Source organism: Echiichthys vipera (assembly GCF_963691815.1).
Source record: "Echiichthys vipera genome assembly, chromosome: 9".
NCBI classification, from domain to species: Eukaryota; Metazoa; Chordata; class Actinopteri; order Perciformes; family Trachinidae; genus Echiichthys; species Echiichthys vipera.
This window is the reverse complement of record NC_139834.1, coordinates 1,276,528-1,292,130: the sequence shown is the minus strand read 5'-3', so window position 1 is coordinate 1,292,130 and position 15,603 is coordinate 1,276,528. Positions and strand designations below refer to the sequence as shown.

General features: G+C 49.8%; 3 protein-coding genes across 4 annotated transcripts in view; 2 read left to right on the top strand and 1 right to left on the bottom strand.

The window, feature by feature from the left end:
- stk35 (serine/threonine kinase 35) overlaps positions 1-15,603 on the top strand; it is a 232,329-nt gene that overhangs the window by 157,695 nt on the left and 59,031 nt on the right. The window lies entirely within an intron of this gene.
- Positions 876-5,162, bottom strand: pex10 (peroxisomal biogenesis factor 10). Its single transcript, XM_083919414.1, has 6 exons — positions 4,885-5,162; positions 3,081-3,161; positions 2,553-2,977; positions 2,280-2,446; positions 1,838-1,973; positions 876-1,108 (listed from the first exon to the last, which is right to left on the bottom strand). Exons 1-6 carry the CDS (start codon positions 4,994-4,996, stop codon positions 1,037-1,039), a joined length of 993 nt encoding a protein of 330 aa, XP_083775540.1. The 5' UTR covers positions 4,997-5,162; the 3' UTR covers positions 876-1,036.
- Positions 8,379-15,603, top strand: part of LOC310952341 (1-phosphatidylinositol 4,5-bisphosphate phosphodiesterase eta-2-like) — a 170,894-nt gene continuing 163,669 nt past the window's right edge. The window contains 1 exon segment of the mRNA XM_083920925.1: positions 8,379-8,465. The gene's annotated coding sequence lies outside the window, so the exon portion shown is untranslated.

The following is a 15,603-nucleotide window of genomic DNA, read 5'->3' as shown; positions in this document are numbered from 1 at the left end:
GGACAGAAATACACAAACAGTCTGTTTTCATACAAGATTTAAAATACACAAATTATAAGTATATCCAATCTCATCTCATCTCATCTCATCTCATCTTCAGCCTCTGATCCTGGATCAGGTCTCAGAGGCAGCAGCTCCAGCAGGGGACCCCAAACTTCCCTTTCCCGGGCCACATTAACCAGCTCTAACTGGGGGATCCTGAGGCGTTCCCAGGCCAGTGTGGAGATCTAATCTCTCCACCTGGTCCTGGGTCTTCCCCGAGGCCTCCTCCCAGCTGGACGTGCCTGGAACACCTCCCTAGGGAGGCGCCCAGGGTTCATCCTTACCAGATGATCCTGAACCACCTCAACTGGCTCCTTTCAACGCAAAGGAGCAGCGGCTCTACTCCGAGTTCCTCACGGATGCTGAACTTCTCACTGTATCCAATCAAACTACAGAAATTAGAAACCAGGCAATATTTGTATTTAAAGATTATGTTTTCAAGGAAACGTGAAGGAAACCGAGCTGAAGCGACCGACACGGACCGCCGATTTTCTTGAGCTGATTCTACTTTTTCTCCCTCAGTTTACATCATAAAATTGACACAAAGATGTAAACAAATGTTACGAGTCTCAATCATAAGAAAAAGGAACATTTATTGAACTTAAAATAGGCGTCTGCAGCATCACAGAGCTGCCTGTGGACGCCCGTCTGTGAAGAATGACGGGAACAAACACGTGTTAAAGTCTCGGTGAACGCAGCCGCACGCATCGGCCGATACGATACACGTCAGAACACACAAACATCGACCGACCGATGCATCAGTCGATCACTAATGACAGCAGTAATCTGTAACGGTTAAGTTTAAAAACAACACAGAATAAATATTTGGATAAATCATTTTATTTGCATCTGTTAAAGTTTATTTACAAGATTCGATTGATACAATCCACAACGTTACCGTCAATTAACAACTTTTGTTCCACATAAAGAACATAAAGGAGTACACCTGAAGAGGCTACAGTGTGTGTGTGTGTGTGTGCGTGTGTGTGTGTGTTCAGGCGCTGTAGTTCCTCAGGTACACCAGTCTGTGAGGCTGGAACTTCTCCCGACACAGGGGGCACTCTGCCTGTGGGACGGAGAACAGATCTGTGACGGGTGTGAACACGCTCCCGTCGTCCGTCTCTACGTAAACTCTCCTGTCGTCCGTCTCTACGTAAACTCTCCCGTCGTCCGTCTCTACGTAAACTCTCCCGTCGTCCGTCTCTACGTAAACTCTCCCGTCGTCCGTCTCTACGTAAACTCTCCCGTCGTCCGTCTCTACGTAAACTCTCCCGTCGTCCGTCTCTACGTAAACTCTCCCGTCGTCCGTCTCTACGTAAACTCTCCCGTCGTCCGTCTCTACGTAAACTCTCCCGTCGTCCGTCTCTACGTAAACTCTCCCGTCGTCCGTCTCTACGTAAACTCTCCCGTCGTCCGTCTCTACGTAAACTCTCCCGTCGTCCGTCTCTACGTAAACTCTCCCGTCGTCCGTCTCTACGTAAACTCTCCCGTCGTCCGTCTCTACGTAAACTCTCCCGTCGTCCTTCTCTACGTAAACTCTCCCGTCGTCCGTCTCTACGTAAACTCTCCCGTCGTCCGTCTCTACGTAAACTCTCCCGTCGTCCGTCTCTACGTAAACTCTCCCGTCGCCCGTCTCTACGTAAACCCAATTTGCCTGACTCAACATGACACAGACACAACACAGCAAATATCATCTATAAATATAATTATGTATATTTGTCAGACGCTGCAGCACGTTCTGATATGGTCACATCACGTCCACCCCTGATTCCAAACACCCTGACTTGAGCCTCACCTTGGTGTTGCTCCACTCTGTGATGCACTCCCAGCAGAAGAGGTGTCCACAGGGGGTGCAGGTGGTGTGTCTCCGCTCCTCCAGACAGAGGATGCAGCTGGCAGCTCTGGGGCCGGGGGTGTGTGCGCGCTGAGGGCTGGAGACAGAGAGCAGCGTCAACCTCAAACAGGACCTACAGCTGCATTATGTATTGTCTGAGGGCGCACTCACACTGTGCCACGGGCCGTGGACGGCAAGCGTGCCGCTCCTAGACGCGGTACGGTTGCACTCAACCTGGTCAAAGGAACCAGACTATACGGGTGAAACGTGCTGGGACACGGGACGGAGGCACAGTGGGAGTGCGCCCTAAGACCAGAAAGAGAGGGCGTCTGAGGGGCCGTCCACAGGAAGGCAGGTGACCCCCTACAGAGCCGTGTCCTCTGGTCTGGACCTGGTCCTGTACCTGAGGTTCCTGTAGAGCTTCCACTCCTGCCTGGCTCTCTGCTTCTGTCTGAAGTTGTTGAGCTGCAGACTCACAGTGATGAGGAGCTGGAGGAGGGACACCACCCCCAGCAGCCTGTAGCTGCTCCGGATGCTGTCGTCATTGCTGTTGGGCCCCAGCACACGCAGCTACACACACACACACACACACACAGAAACACACACACACACACGATGATTTTACGCTGTGAGTCCACTTTTCTGTGCAGCTATGACACGTACAGAAGTCACCTACGTAGCTGACAGCAGCCGCCCTCTTGGACAGGTGGTAGAAGGAGCCGCTGATGTAGAACAGAGCCACGTGGAGTCGGTGCAGGAGGGTCACACCCTGACGGAGGACAAACACCACCGGCAGGCACGCTCTCCTCTGGGGCTCCGACAGCAGCCCCACTGCCCTCTGCATCCACCTCCTCAGCCACGACTCCAGACTCAGCGGCCCGGACGCTGCCTGCCGCTGCCTGACTCCACCACCACCACCACCAGAGCCCTCCTGCCCACACTCCAGCTGGTTCTCCAGGCACACCAGGACCTTGTCCAGGAGGTAGGGAAGGAAGCAGTGGCAGAGGACAAGGAGGCTTCGTCTGGCCCGAGAGGGGATTTGACGCTTGGTTGGACCCACCTGGATGATGTTGACATACTCCTCACCCAGGGTTTGGTAACCTGGGAGGAGAGTGACACACAGGATTATCACTGAATCATCAGACGGCGAACTAAACACACACAAAGTTAAGTTAAAGATGGTGTCGGCTCCGTCGGCGTCTACCTGAGAGTGTTGTTAAGCCAAAGTACGCGAGGTCTGACAGCAGCTCCAGCTCTCTCCTCCAGTCCAGCCATCGTTTGGATCCTACAGAGAAACAACAACGGCTTCATCTCATCTTCAGCCTCAGGTCTCAGGTCTCAGGGGCAGCAGCTCCAGCCTCTGATCCTGGATCAGGTCTCAGGGGCAGCAGCTCCAGCCTCTGGTCCTGGATCAGGACTCAGGGGCAGCAGCTCCAGCCTCTGATCCTGGATCAGGTCTCAGGGGCAGCAGCTCCAGCCTCTGGTCCTGGATCAGGTCTCAGGGGCAGCAGCTTTAGCAGGGACCCCAAACTTCCCTTTCCCGGGCCACATTAACCAGCTCTAACTGGGGGATCCTGAGGCGTTCCCAGACCAGTGTGGAGATCTAATCTCCAATAGAACCTATTGAACCAGGACCTGACACAGTGAACCGTATTTTATTTAATAGTTAAATTAATAATCCAATATTTTTGTACGGCTCTGCCTGTGGTTTCAAGGAAAACGTCAAACAGCAAAAGATAAAATAAAGAATATGTTCCTTAATATCAGGATAAAGACGCACAGCTGTGTGAACATGAGCTTGAAGCACCCTGTTCTCATCGTCCACCTTCCCTTTAGCCGTTATTGGGGGGGGGGGGGGGGGGGGGGGGGGCTGAACGTTGACATCTGCCCTGAATGCTGATGAATAGTGAAGCCGAGGCGGCTCACCTGCGGCGCTGCAGTGAGTTCGCGAGCTACCGTTGCATTGTGGGTAATGTAGTTTTGGTGCGTGAAAAACACCAGCAGGCGGCTGTGGCTTGCGGGCCGGTTCTGATACTGATCAAATATCATCCGGGGGCCGGATCCTTGACTTTGACACCCATGTATTAGATACTGCAATTAGTTGTCGGACTCTTATAATTTACTGTTACAGTATATTGTTTAATACACATTAATGTTTTGTTTTGATGAATAAAAATCTAAATCTCAAGTGTCACAGAAAACTAAAGCTTTGTGATATTGTTCCCAGTTTGATTTCATATCCAAACGCAGCTTTTACATAAACGGCTCCGCTCTAATGTCGACCAATGAGATCCGTCACTAGACAATATGTTTATTAACGTATTTGATGTTTTATGTTTACCACTTAAATGTTCTGGAGCGCTCTGACGTCGGAGCTTTAGGGCGCACTCACACCGTCCCTACGTCCTGTGCTTTAGGGTCCTTGTCCCCCCCTCCAGGCCCGTTTGTACACACACTACCTGGGCCTCGGAGAATGCTTCTTGCTGCCTATACGTCATCTTTACGACTATACGACTTTAGCCGTGAAACCTCTTTGGGCACGGTACGGAGGCACAGTGTGAGTGCATCCTCCAGGGAGGAGAGGTCCCGTGTCCCAGTGTCAGGAACGCAGCATGGGTGCCCTTTTTCCTTTTCGCCCCTGCCCTTAAAAAAGTCTGTGCACGCCCCTGCTCACACACCTGTGAGGGACTTCTACTATATATTATACAGGTGTACACACACACACACACACACACACACACACACATACATATACTGATGGTTGTATATAATGTAAGGGCTGGAAAATGTCCCACATGTTCAGTAAACAGTAAATCTTCAGACTGAGCAGAGAAACTGCCCTAACTCGTTTAAATGAGCTAACGTTAGCTTGTTTAAATAAGCTAACGTTAGCTTGTTTAAATAAGCTAACGTTAGCTTGTTTAGATAAGCTAACGTTAGCTTGTTTAGATAAGCTAACGTTAGCTTAAAGAAGTTCTGGAGAGTTCAGTGAATATGAACAAACTCACCGGCGAGAGTCTGAAAGGCTTCGTTGGCGTTGTTCCTCAGGAAGCTTCGGTAATGTTCGTCCTTCTGACCGGACCGGACCAGCTGGGCCGGGTCCGCCGGAGCGAGCGGCATCACGGCAACCGAGCCTGTGTGACAGCGCTAGCGTGAGCACTAGCGTGAGCACTAGCGTGAGCACTAGCGTGAGCACTAGCGTGAGCACTAGCGTGAGCGCTAGCGTTAGCGCTAGCGTTAGCCTGCAGCCTACACACAGCTAGCTACACACGCTAACGTACTGTAAACAAACACACACACACACACACACACACACACACACACACACACACACACACACACACACACACACACACACACACACACACACACACACACACACACACACACACACACACACACACACACACACACACACACACACACTGACACCTCCTGGCCGGAGGCGGTATTACATCACAGTCATTTTATTAAAAAAAAGGTTTTGTTTTTTTTTGGATCAAATTTTTATTTATTTTTTTAATCTATCACAAACACACTACGGAAGCCCTAAAGGGTCATACATTGCACTTTTTATTTCCTCTGTATTCTCATGATAACGACATCATTCCTTTGAGATGCACACTCTTCCTGCTCCTCCTCTCCTCCGTGTATCTCTCTCACTCCATCATCACACGTTCTTCACTTTCTGTTTGTCCACATTCACACGCACCCGTTCCACCTTTCCTATTAGAGATAAAGTTTGACCCTGTGTGTCAGCATGTTTCCTCCCTTCCGTTGTTCCTTTGAACACCACGTGCTCTCACATTCTGTTGTATTTCATAATCACTTCTTCTGTCCCACCTAACGTGACACAGTTTTATATCTTCTTTCTTTAATGTTGTATTTTATAATCACTTCTTCTGTCCCGTCTAACGTGACACTTTTTTTATTACTTCTTTCTTTAATGTTGCTTTAACTTTCACAAATCTACGACCGCATTAACTTCTGTGGCTCTTTTGGCAGTTTGGACTCCTGCATGGGCAGAACCCTCTCCTCTGGACACTGAGTGGCTCCTTTACCCACTTCTCTGGTCTGCTCCTTCATCCTCCACCTCCATCCTCCTCCATCATCCACCTCCATCATCCTCCTCCATCCTCCACCTCCATCATCCACCTCCATCATTCACCTCCAGCATCCTCCTCCATCATCCACCTCCAGCATCCTCCTCCATCATTCACCTCCAGCATCCTCCTCCATCATCCACCTCCATCACCCACCTCCATCACCCACCTCCATCCTCCACCTCCATCCTCCTCCATCATCCACCTCCAGCATCCACCTCCATGTTGTATTCCAGAGCTATTTGATTCATATTTCCTGTCCCTTTGTGCAGAAGCCTGTGTGAGAGCGTCGTTCCTGGCCTCTGTCCTCTGTCGTATCTGAGCTCAACTGCCTCTGAGTGTCAGATACCGGTGCGCTGGGAGCCGGGGCGGAGCGGCCATCGGGACCACCGGGAGATTTCCCCGTCAGCCTGTGGCCAATAAGCTCAAGTAAAGCAGCCGGCAGACCGCCCTCCGCTGCCGTGTGATGTTCATGACCGGCCCATTGAGTTCAAACTCATCAACTCGTGCTGCAGGTGAGTGGACACACACACACACGCACACGCACACGCACACGCACACACACACACACACACACACACACACACACACACACACACACACACACACACACACACTCCTGGTGGAGGGGATGGGTTGGGCCTGTTGTGGGCAGGTGCAGTCAAAATTGCTCCACGTGCTCCCTGTAGACGCCACCACAACGCTCCGCACGCCCCTGCTCCGCTCTTCTTCGTGGGTTTCTGAATCCTCTTGGCAGCAGCTCGTTAAGCTCCTCTCTGCTGTTGTTTTCAGTCGTTTCTGTGGTTAAATCACATCAGTGTCTCTTTCTACCCTGAAAAAACTAAAGGTCGACACAGAAAAGCGTCGGTTCACCAGAGAACGGACAGAGAAGTTTAAGTTTTAGAGTTTACTCTGCAGCCACTTCTGAGTGTGAAGAGCAGAAGTTGATCAGGCATTTAAAGAAAAATCATGCAAACTTCAACATCACCTTCCCACTGAACTGTCAAAACTGCTCATGTAAAGAGGCCGAAGGTCCTCGAGGCAGCGGGCCGGGGTTCGACTCCAACCTGCGGCCCTTTGCTGCATCTCCCCCTCTCTCTCTCTCTCTCTCACCCTATTTCCTGTCTGTCCTTCTAAAAAACAAATCCTCTGCATTTACGTTACGTTCATGTGTGTCAGTTTCTGATGAATAAACTCATGTTTCATAAGAACTCGTCAGCCTGGGAAGGTAACGAGTAACTGAAGTCATCAGATAAATGCAGTGCAGTAAAAAGTAGAATATTTCACTGATGTGTAGAAGAGCAGAAGAATAAAGGATCATGTAAATAAAACACTAAAGTAAAGGAGAAGAGCCTCAAACTTTCCTTTAGTCCAATAACTGAGTGTAAACCTCTGATTCACAGGTTTGTTCATTAATAAGGATTGTTTTTGACAAAGTTGTTGCACTTTGAGGCCTTTTATACTGTTTACATTGATAGAATAAAGACAATATCTGCACTCCTGTGTCACTGTAGTGTTTCACAATATCCATTAGCCGTTCATTTTCGTCAACCGGCCTCAAATGAACTGAACAGCCCTGATTTATACCTTTAACTGCACCTCTAAAGTCTCCAATGTTGCAACAAACACAGCCGATATAATGACCCACTGTGCAAGTTGCTACACGGCGCTCTGAGCACATCCATTCATTCACCCTTTCATGCAGAGCTCAGGCAGGCGGCTCTGCTGGGATCTGCCCGCAAAGCTGCAGAACCGGTTTCTTTGTGTCCTCGCTGCTGCTCCCTGAGCCAGCCTGGTGTACTGTAACCACGGCGGAGCACGTCCCATTATCAGGCCCACTCCTATCCTTTTACAGCCACTTGTCTTTGCACTTGGAGCCACGGTCTGTCCCACTCTCCTGCACACCAGGAAGTTGAACTTTGCTCCGGGTGAGGGGAGGAGCTGGGGTTTTCCGTTCTCTCCTCCCTGTGAGCTGGGAGCTGCTTGTTACCTGTTGCAGATGGAAGCTGGATGGGCTTGGAAGCACTTTGCTGCTCGGACTTGACGAGCACACAGGGAGAGTCAGGGACGTCGACAGGTAAGACTCACGTTTGACCTGCAGCGTGCACCGTGTGACGTTAGACTGCACTGTTTGTTTGCTAGACTGGTTTCGAGGCACAAGCTCAGACAGGATCTGAAAGGCTGATAACAGCCGGCTGCTGCACGTTGTGATGAACACGTTTGAATTGGATCTCTGTTTGTGTCAGAACGTCCCCGTGAAGCTGATTCTGATCAGAGAGGAAGGTAAATCTCCTCCCTGACACAAAGCACCCGTGGGTTCAGGTTAAAGGTTCCCAGCAGCACGGCTGTTTCACCACCACAGCAGACGCATCAGGTGCGTTATAGTGTCCATGTCTGAGCGGATGTGACTCTTAGAGGCAACAGGAGAACGTCAGGATGAGGAGAACACACAAACATCACTGTGACGAAGAGCACATCGGCACCAGGTGTGATTACAGATGCACTTTAAGAAGAGCAACAGCACTTTATTGGAGATTTGCACAACACATTTTAACACATTGCTTTTTGTACACTTGTATTGAAATGGTCACCATATGTATTGAATGTTGTTGGGTCTTGGGGTTGGCTGTGTGGGCCGCGCAGTTCACACTGGAGCACAGGGACATGGGGTTAAACGTGCAGATGAAATGTGTTAGCTGCTTAATTGAGAAGCTAAGAATGCGTATTGTGTGTGTGTGTGTGTGTGTGTGTGTGTGGGGAATAAATCAAGAGTGTTGTGTACTCACCAGTGTGTTGTCTTCAGGGTGTGCAGGCAAAAGGCTTCCCCAGGAAACCGTTACACGCCGCGTATATAGTTCCGCGCACAGCCAAGTCTAAATTGGTGTGGGGAGGGTAAGTGTGTGTGTGCGTGTGCGTGTGCGTGTGCGTGTGTGTGTGTGTGTGTGCGTGTGTGTGTGTTCAGAAGGTATTTTGGATTTCTATGAAGTTTAAACTGCCATCAGCTGAAACACTAGTGAGTGACAGCGTGTGTGAACTGTGAAGTCATCTCATTATAAACTCCGTCCCGTGTCGAACGCTGAGGAGTGGGAACAGTGATTAAAGTGTCAGTGTGTAATCTCCACCGCAGCACGTCCAGGTGGAAGTGACAGCAGGTTCAAACCGGGTAAACGTCACCGACAGTGAGACGTGAGGACCAGACACGTGTGATTAACCGAGGCCCCTTTACCCCACCGCCTCTCTCAGTCTGGGAGACACGTCACCTCACTTTATTCTCTCTACCACATCATTTCCTGCTTTTCATCTCGTGCATGTGGTCGCGAGTCGCTCTGACCTTTTCGGACACAGTGGTCACATGTTCGGGATCGACCCGTTGACCACAGAGAAAGGATCCACATCTGACCTGGAACAAGCCGTGAGAGGACTTGTCTTTGACTGTCAAACGTCTGTGGGTGTGGGTGTTGGTGTTGGTGTGGAGCGAAGCCTCATGTCTCTGCAGAGGAGTTTGTTTCTGTCTGTTCAGTGTGACCTAACACCCTTTCAAAATAAGATTTCCGGGTCCAAACGCTCCGTATGAATAAAACAGACACATCGTCCGAGCATGTGAACAAACAGGATCAGCTCTGTGGTCAGTTTGACTCTTTTTCATCCATGAGAAAGAAGAAAAAATGACAATTACGTTGTTTTTTTAAAAACTCAGATCTGTTCAAACAACAGGAAACACGACACTGAGGAGAAACAAGAGGCTCGGACCGGAAATCTTATTTTGAAAGGGTGTTACGTCACGACCCTTTCCAGTGCAGCTCCTTGTTCTTGTCGTGGTGTTTCTTCTGTTTGATTCTTTGGTCACAGCCACGGTGACAAACAGCTCTTTACCTTCACACACAGATCATCTGCTGAAAGATCCTGTCCTCCATCTTTCTTTGGGGCGTTTTTGGGGAGGGGTGGATTCAGTGTGTCTGCAGAGACTGGTAGCATGGATGCTCATGTGTGTGAACAGAAAAGTAGACGTGTGTGTGCTTTAGACTCGCGGACCAGCTCTCACAGAACCTGGATCTGATCTTAGGGGCCAGATTTGGCCCACGGACCTGAGTTTGACACCCCTGCTCTAAAGTTACATCATGCACGGAGAGGGCAGATCACAGATCCAGTCCTGCCCCTACTGCAGGGCACAGATCGTGCACATGCATCCAAAGCCCCGACAGGCCCTGAAGAATCAAAAACAAAAGAAAGAAAGTTGCTCAGCCCACGTCTGTCCTGTCCTCACACGTTCACTCTTCAGTGACGCATCATGAGGAAACATCTGTGACCTAGAACAGATCACAGAAGTCAATGGCAGAGTCTTTGATTGGTGTGTGCAGCAGCAGCCGTGTTCTCGATCAGCTGCAGCTGTGAGACGCAGCTCGACCCGCACGTTTGTCTCGGCCTTGTTTGGACTCAGCTCTTGATTGGAGTACGGAGACTAAGTAATCATCTTAATGTGGCTGTTAAAACTGAGACATTTACGGCTGAAATGACTCTGTGACAGCATCAAACTTGAGTCTTAACTAAAAGGATTTAAGGCGAGCGCTGACCGACCACGTTCATGTTTTATCTTTAAGTGGTTGGAGACCATTTACCAGGTCGACCATTACGTAGATCGCAATCAACCAGCGATCGCAACAGGTAGTGCGGGTGGATCGAACTCGCCTCCTGACTCCGTCCTGATCTCTGAGCCCTGTTGTGTTTCACTCTCAGATCAGTCTGGTGACGTTGAGGAGACCGTGAGTAGGTAAGAAAGGAAGTGATCAGCTGTGGATGTTTGCTGAGTCACAGAGCTTCCAAAGCAGCTTCACTCCTGCTGCAGAAAGTCAGTGATGAGGGGAAACGGTGACGGGGTCGAAGCTCCTGATGGTTTTCTTTCACTGTCACACGTTGGTAAACGGTAAACAGACTCTAGTCCGCTGACGACTCAAGGCGCTGTCACAGTGTTTGTCACATTCACACTGATGATGGACATCTACAGACCATCTAATCTAATCTAATCTAATCTAAGCATGCACACACCCATGTGCAGCACAGGGAGCAATTCAGGGTTCAGTGTCTTGCCCAAGGACACTTTGGCACGCAGACCAGGGATCGAACCACCAATCTCTCGAATGGAGGACGACCCGCTCCTCTCTCTCTGAGGGTTGTGAGCAGTGAGAATATATTTTCACTATTTTCGTCGTCCTGTTTAACTCAACTTTACCTGAAATACAATCCACAACTCCCTGTGTGCGCGTGTGTGTGTGTGCGTGTGTGTGTGATGAACACGCCGCACACACTGTGCCACGCTGCGGGCCGTAGCACCCAACCTTGGCAGCGGCGCTCGTGAGTGCGGTTTGATGGGTAAAGCCGTGTCTCTGTTCCTTTGTGGAGGCGTGTTTTTTCAGCAGGGTGTTGGTTTTGAAGCTCAGTCACGGAGGATGGAAGATAACGGAAACCCAGCACCTCGCCGGGATAAAGACCTGAGAGGTGCAACAATGCAACCTCCCCGCCGCCGTGGCTGCTGTGTGTGTGTGTGTGTGCGTTCATTTAGTCAGCAGAAGGAAATGGGGACGGCAAAAGGTTCCTTTGGGTGAAACAAATGGAATTGGAAAGGATTAGCACTGAACATCGTAGACAACCAATGGAAACGATTCATTCTGAGATGAAACAAACAAAATTCTGATCAGAAAGTAAAAAACACCAACCTGAGTGGTGTTTAACCACCGTGGCGTTCGCCAGGTAATCAACTGAAATTACACAAAAGAAACAAAACCACAATATTAACGACACGGACGTGTTACCTACTGCTTAATCCGCATACACGAACATGCTTATAATGTTCAACATAAGGTGAAATCACATCACATCTGTTAACTCAGCAGCTCAGCTTCACCGGTCAAAACAACAGCATGAACACAGAGGAACAAGGGTCCGCACCACATGACCTAAAGAGGGGGACGCTGCCACAAGAGGTCGCTGTGACGTCACAACAAATGTGGGAGAACTCCACAGTTTCAGCTCCTGCTCCCCTCGGCAGCTGAGTTACAGCTCTGGGTCAACAGATGAACCTTCCAGTCTTCTGACTTCTCAGGGCGCGTTCACAGTGTTTGTCACAATCGCACAGTCACACATCGACAGACTGTATAATCTAACCATTCACACTACTTCCACACGTCCATGCGCAGCACGGGGAGCAGTTCAGGGTTCAGCGTCTTGCCCAAGGACACTTTGAAATGTGGACCGGGGGAGGTGGGGATCGAACCCCCTCTACCACTGAGCCACAGTTGCCCCGAAACACAGTGGCTTCCGCCTGTTTTACTCTCACTGAGACACTCACACTGTCCTTCCGCACCGCGCCAAAACCGTTTTTTCGGGTCAGGCCTAGTGCGTTTGACCAGTGTGAGTGCAACCGTACCGCGTCTAGGAGCGGCACGCTTGCCGTCCACTGCCCGTTTGGGAGAGGTGGGCTTTAGTAAAGCACGTTTGCACGTGTACGAGCACGAGCGTGCGCACGTGTACGAGCACGAGGCCTACGGCGGTTCTGAGGTCATTTCCTGTGCGCCTGTTGGGACGTAGAAAAAAGAAGGAGGGACCATGCGCGGACATTTCAAACAATGGCGGTGAAAGGTTCACGTTGGTGTGATGCGGAGGTGGAGTGTTTACTGCAGATTTGGTCGATGAAAAGATTCAAAAACAGTCGACAAGACGCACAAAAACTCCGAGGTCTACGGAAAGATCTGGAAACAAAGCCACGCATCGCCATGACGTCATCAATGCGTGTGACGTGTTACGGCGTGATGACGTATAGGCAGCAAGAAGCATTCTCCGAGGCCCAGGTAGTGTGAGTACAAACGGGCCTGGAGGGGGGGACAAGGACCCTAAAGCACGGGGCACGGGACGGAGGCACAGTGGGAGGGCGCCCTAACTGAGACTCTCACTGCATGTTGTGGGCACACAGCAGCACTTTCCACATGCAAACATAGAGACCATATACCTGCTTATTTGTTAGGGAAATAACAAAGGAATAAGGGTTTAAAGTCTGCTCTTTAAGTCACATTATATATATATATATAAGTGTAACGTGACTGTGTTTTTGTAAACAGCTAAATTAAGAGTTCAAATCCTTCTTAAGAGGAATAAACAAACAGCAGAGTGATGGATTTTCCTTTGAGTGCACGACAACAAACATGATTTATGAAAATGAAAAGAGAGAGAGGAGGGGACGAGCACACACACACACACACACACACACACACACACACACACACACACACACACACACACACACACACACACACACACACACACACACACACACACACACACACACAGAGAGAAGAGGGGAGAGATCCATCAAAACGACCCGACGCCTCATCTGAGGATATAAATTGATTTATGGAGATCATTAAAACAGAGATGTGTGTCTTTATGAATGGACCCTTCAGTGACACACGGACCTGACTGGACGCCACTGTGCCACACGACCACTTTACACTCTTTTACTCATCCTGTCTTTTTATGGGTCGGTCCCACACGCTGGCGTTTGATTCCATGAGTCTGAAACTACAGGTGTGGACCCCACCGCACGCCTGATGTGTGTGTGTGTGTGTGTGTGTGTGCGTGCGTGTGTGTGCGTGTGTGTGTGTGTGTGTGTGTGTGTGTGTGTGTGTGTGTGTGTGTGTGTGTGTGTGTGTGTGTGTGTGTGTGTGTGTGTGTGTGTGTGTGTGTGTGTGTGTGTGTGTGTGTGTGTGTGTGTGTGTGTGTGTGTGTGTGTGTGTGTGTGTGTGTTGTATGGAGGGAGCCATTGTGTTAGTTTGCCTTTGACTGTTGGCCGGAAACATCCAGCTACTGACTGATACTGTAACTGTACACACACACACACACATACGCACACACACACATACGCAAGCACACACACACACACACACACACACACATACGCACACACACAAACACACCTTTTTTTTTTTAAAGTGGGGAACATAGGTACGCTCCCTCCTTGAGAGAGAATGGAGTGATGAACAATAGTCCAGTGTGTGTGTGTGTGTGTGTTTGTGTGTGTGTCGTCTCTCTCTCTCTCTCTCTCTCTCTCTCTCTCTCTCTCTCAGCTTATAGTAAATCAGCCACTTCTACAGAATGCGTAACAAGCCACAACAACAGCCGTCCGTCCCAACCACACGCTGAGGCTACTGACTGATACTGTAACTGCACACACACACACACACACACACACACACACACACACACACACACACACACACACACACACACACACACACACACACTCACCCTCTGACAACACTCTCAGTGCTTTATTCATGACGCCTCTGTGGCCGTGCAGACTTCTGTCATGAGAGTCGTCCTGTGCTCTGACACAGTCACTGCGATTGGACAGTACAGTAGGCCACACACACACACACACACACACACACACACACACACACACACACACACACACTGTTGTGAAAGAGGTGAAGTGCACGGTCGTGCTTGATCTTGTCTTTAACTCGCTGAACTCAGCCCTAAAAGGGTGTTGACCCACAGTTTAATGTTACAGCCGTCAGGAGCTCTTTTGTTCCGTGTTACAGACATTTACGCTTCATAACAGCCTTTCTCAACACGCGGCCCTGCTGCAGATCTCAGACCAGGGCGGGACATGAGTGAATACACACACACACACACACACACACACACACACACACACACACACACACACACACACACACACACACACACACACACACACACACACACACACGTCATCTCTGCCCACGACTTGTTTGAAAAGCTTCCGTTCCTCAGAGTTTTCTCCAGATTTGATAAAAGTTCATTTTGCTGTTTTTATTTGATCCTTTACGTCTTTAGCTCGTTGATTACAGGCGAGTGGAGGAGACGCTGCAACATGTGGGAGTGCGCCCTTACCTACTGGCCCCTGTACCAGCTCCTCTCATAGTAAAGTCCATTACAGTGGAAGGAGCCCATTGCTGCTTTGTTGTGTGTGTAGGGACTCTTCTCATGCTGCTGCAGAGGTTTGCTGTTATTTTCAGCAGCATAAGTGGTTAAAAAAGACCTTTGAATGCCTTCACCGTGCTGCCCCGAGCTAACCACTGTTAGCCACGTCCGGCTGTTAGCGACTCTCCTGGATTTCTCTGTTAATCGTTCATAAAAGCAGAAAAATCCTTATTTACCATTCTCCTTGATAAGACTAGAGTAAGGAGCTGAACCCAGCTGCTGCTAAGGAACCTCAGGGCGCACTCCCACTGTGCCTCCGTCCCGTGCCCCGTGCTTTAGGGTCCTTGTCCCCCCCTCCAGGCCCGTTTGTTCTCACACTACCTGGGCCTCGGAGAATGCTTCTTGCTGCCTATACGTCATCACGCCGTAACACGTCACACGCATTGATGACGTCTGAGTTTTTGTGCGTCTTGTCGACTGTTTTAGAATCTTTTCATCGACCAAATCTGCAGTAAACACTCCACCTCCGCATCACACCAACGTGAACCTTTCGCCGCCATTGTTTGAAATGTCCGCGCATGGTCCCTCCTTCTTTTTTCTACGTCCCAACAGGCGCACAGGAAATGACCTCAGAACCGCCGTAGGCCTCGTGCTCGTACACGTGTG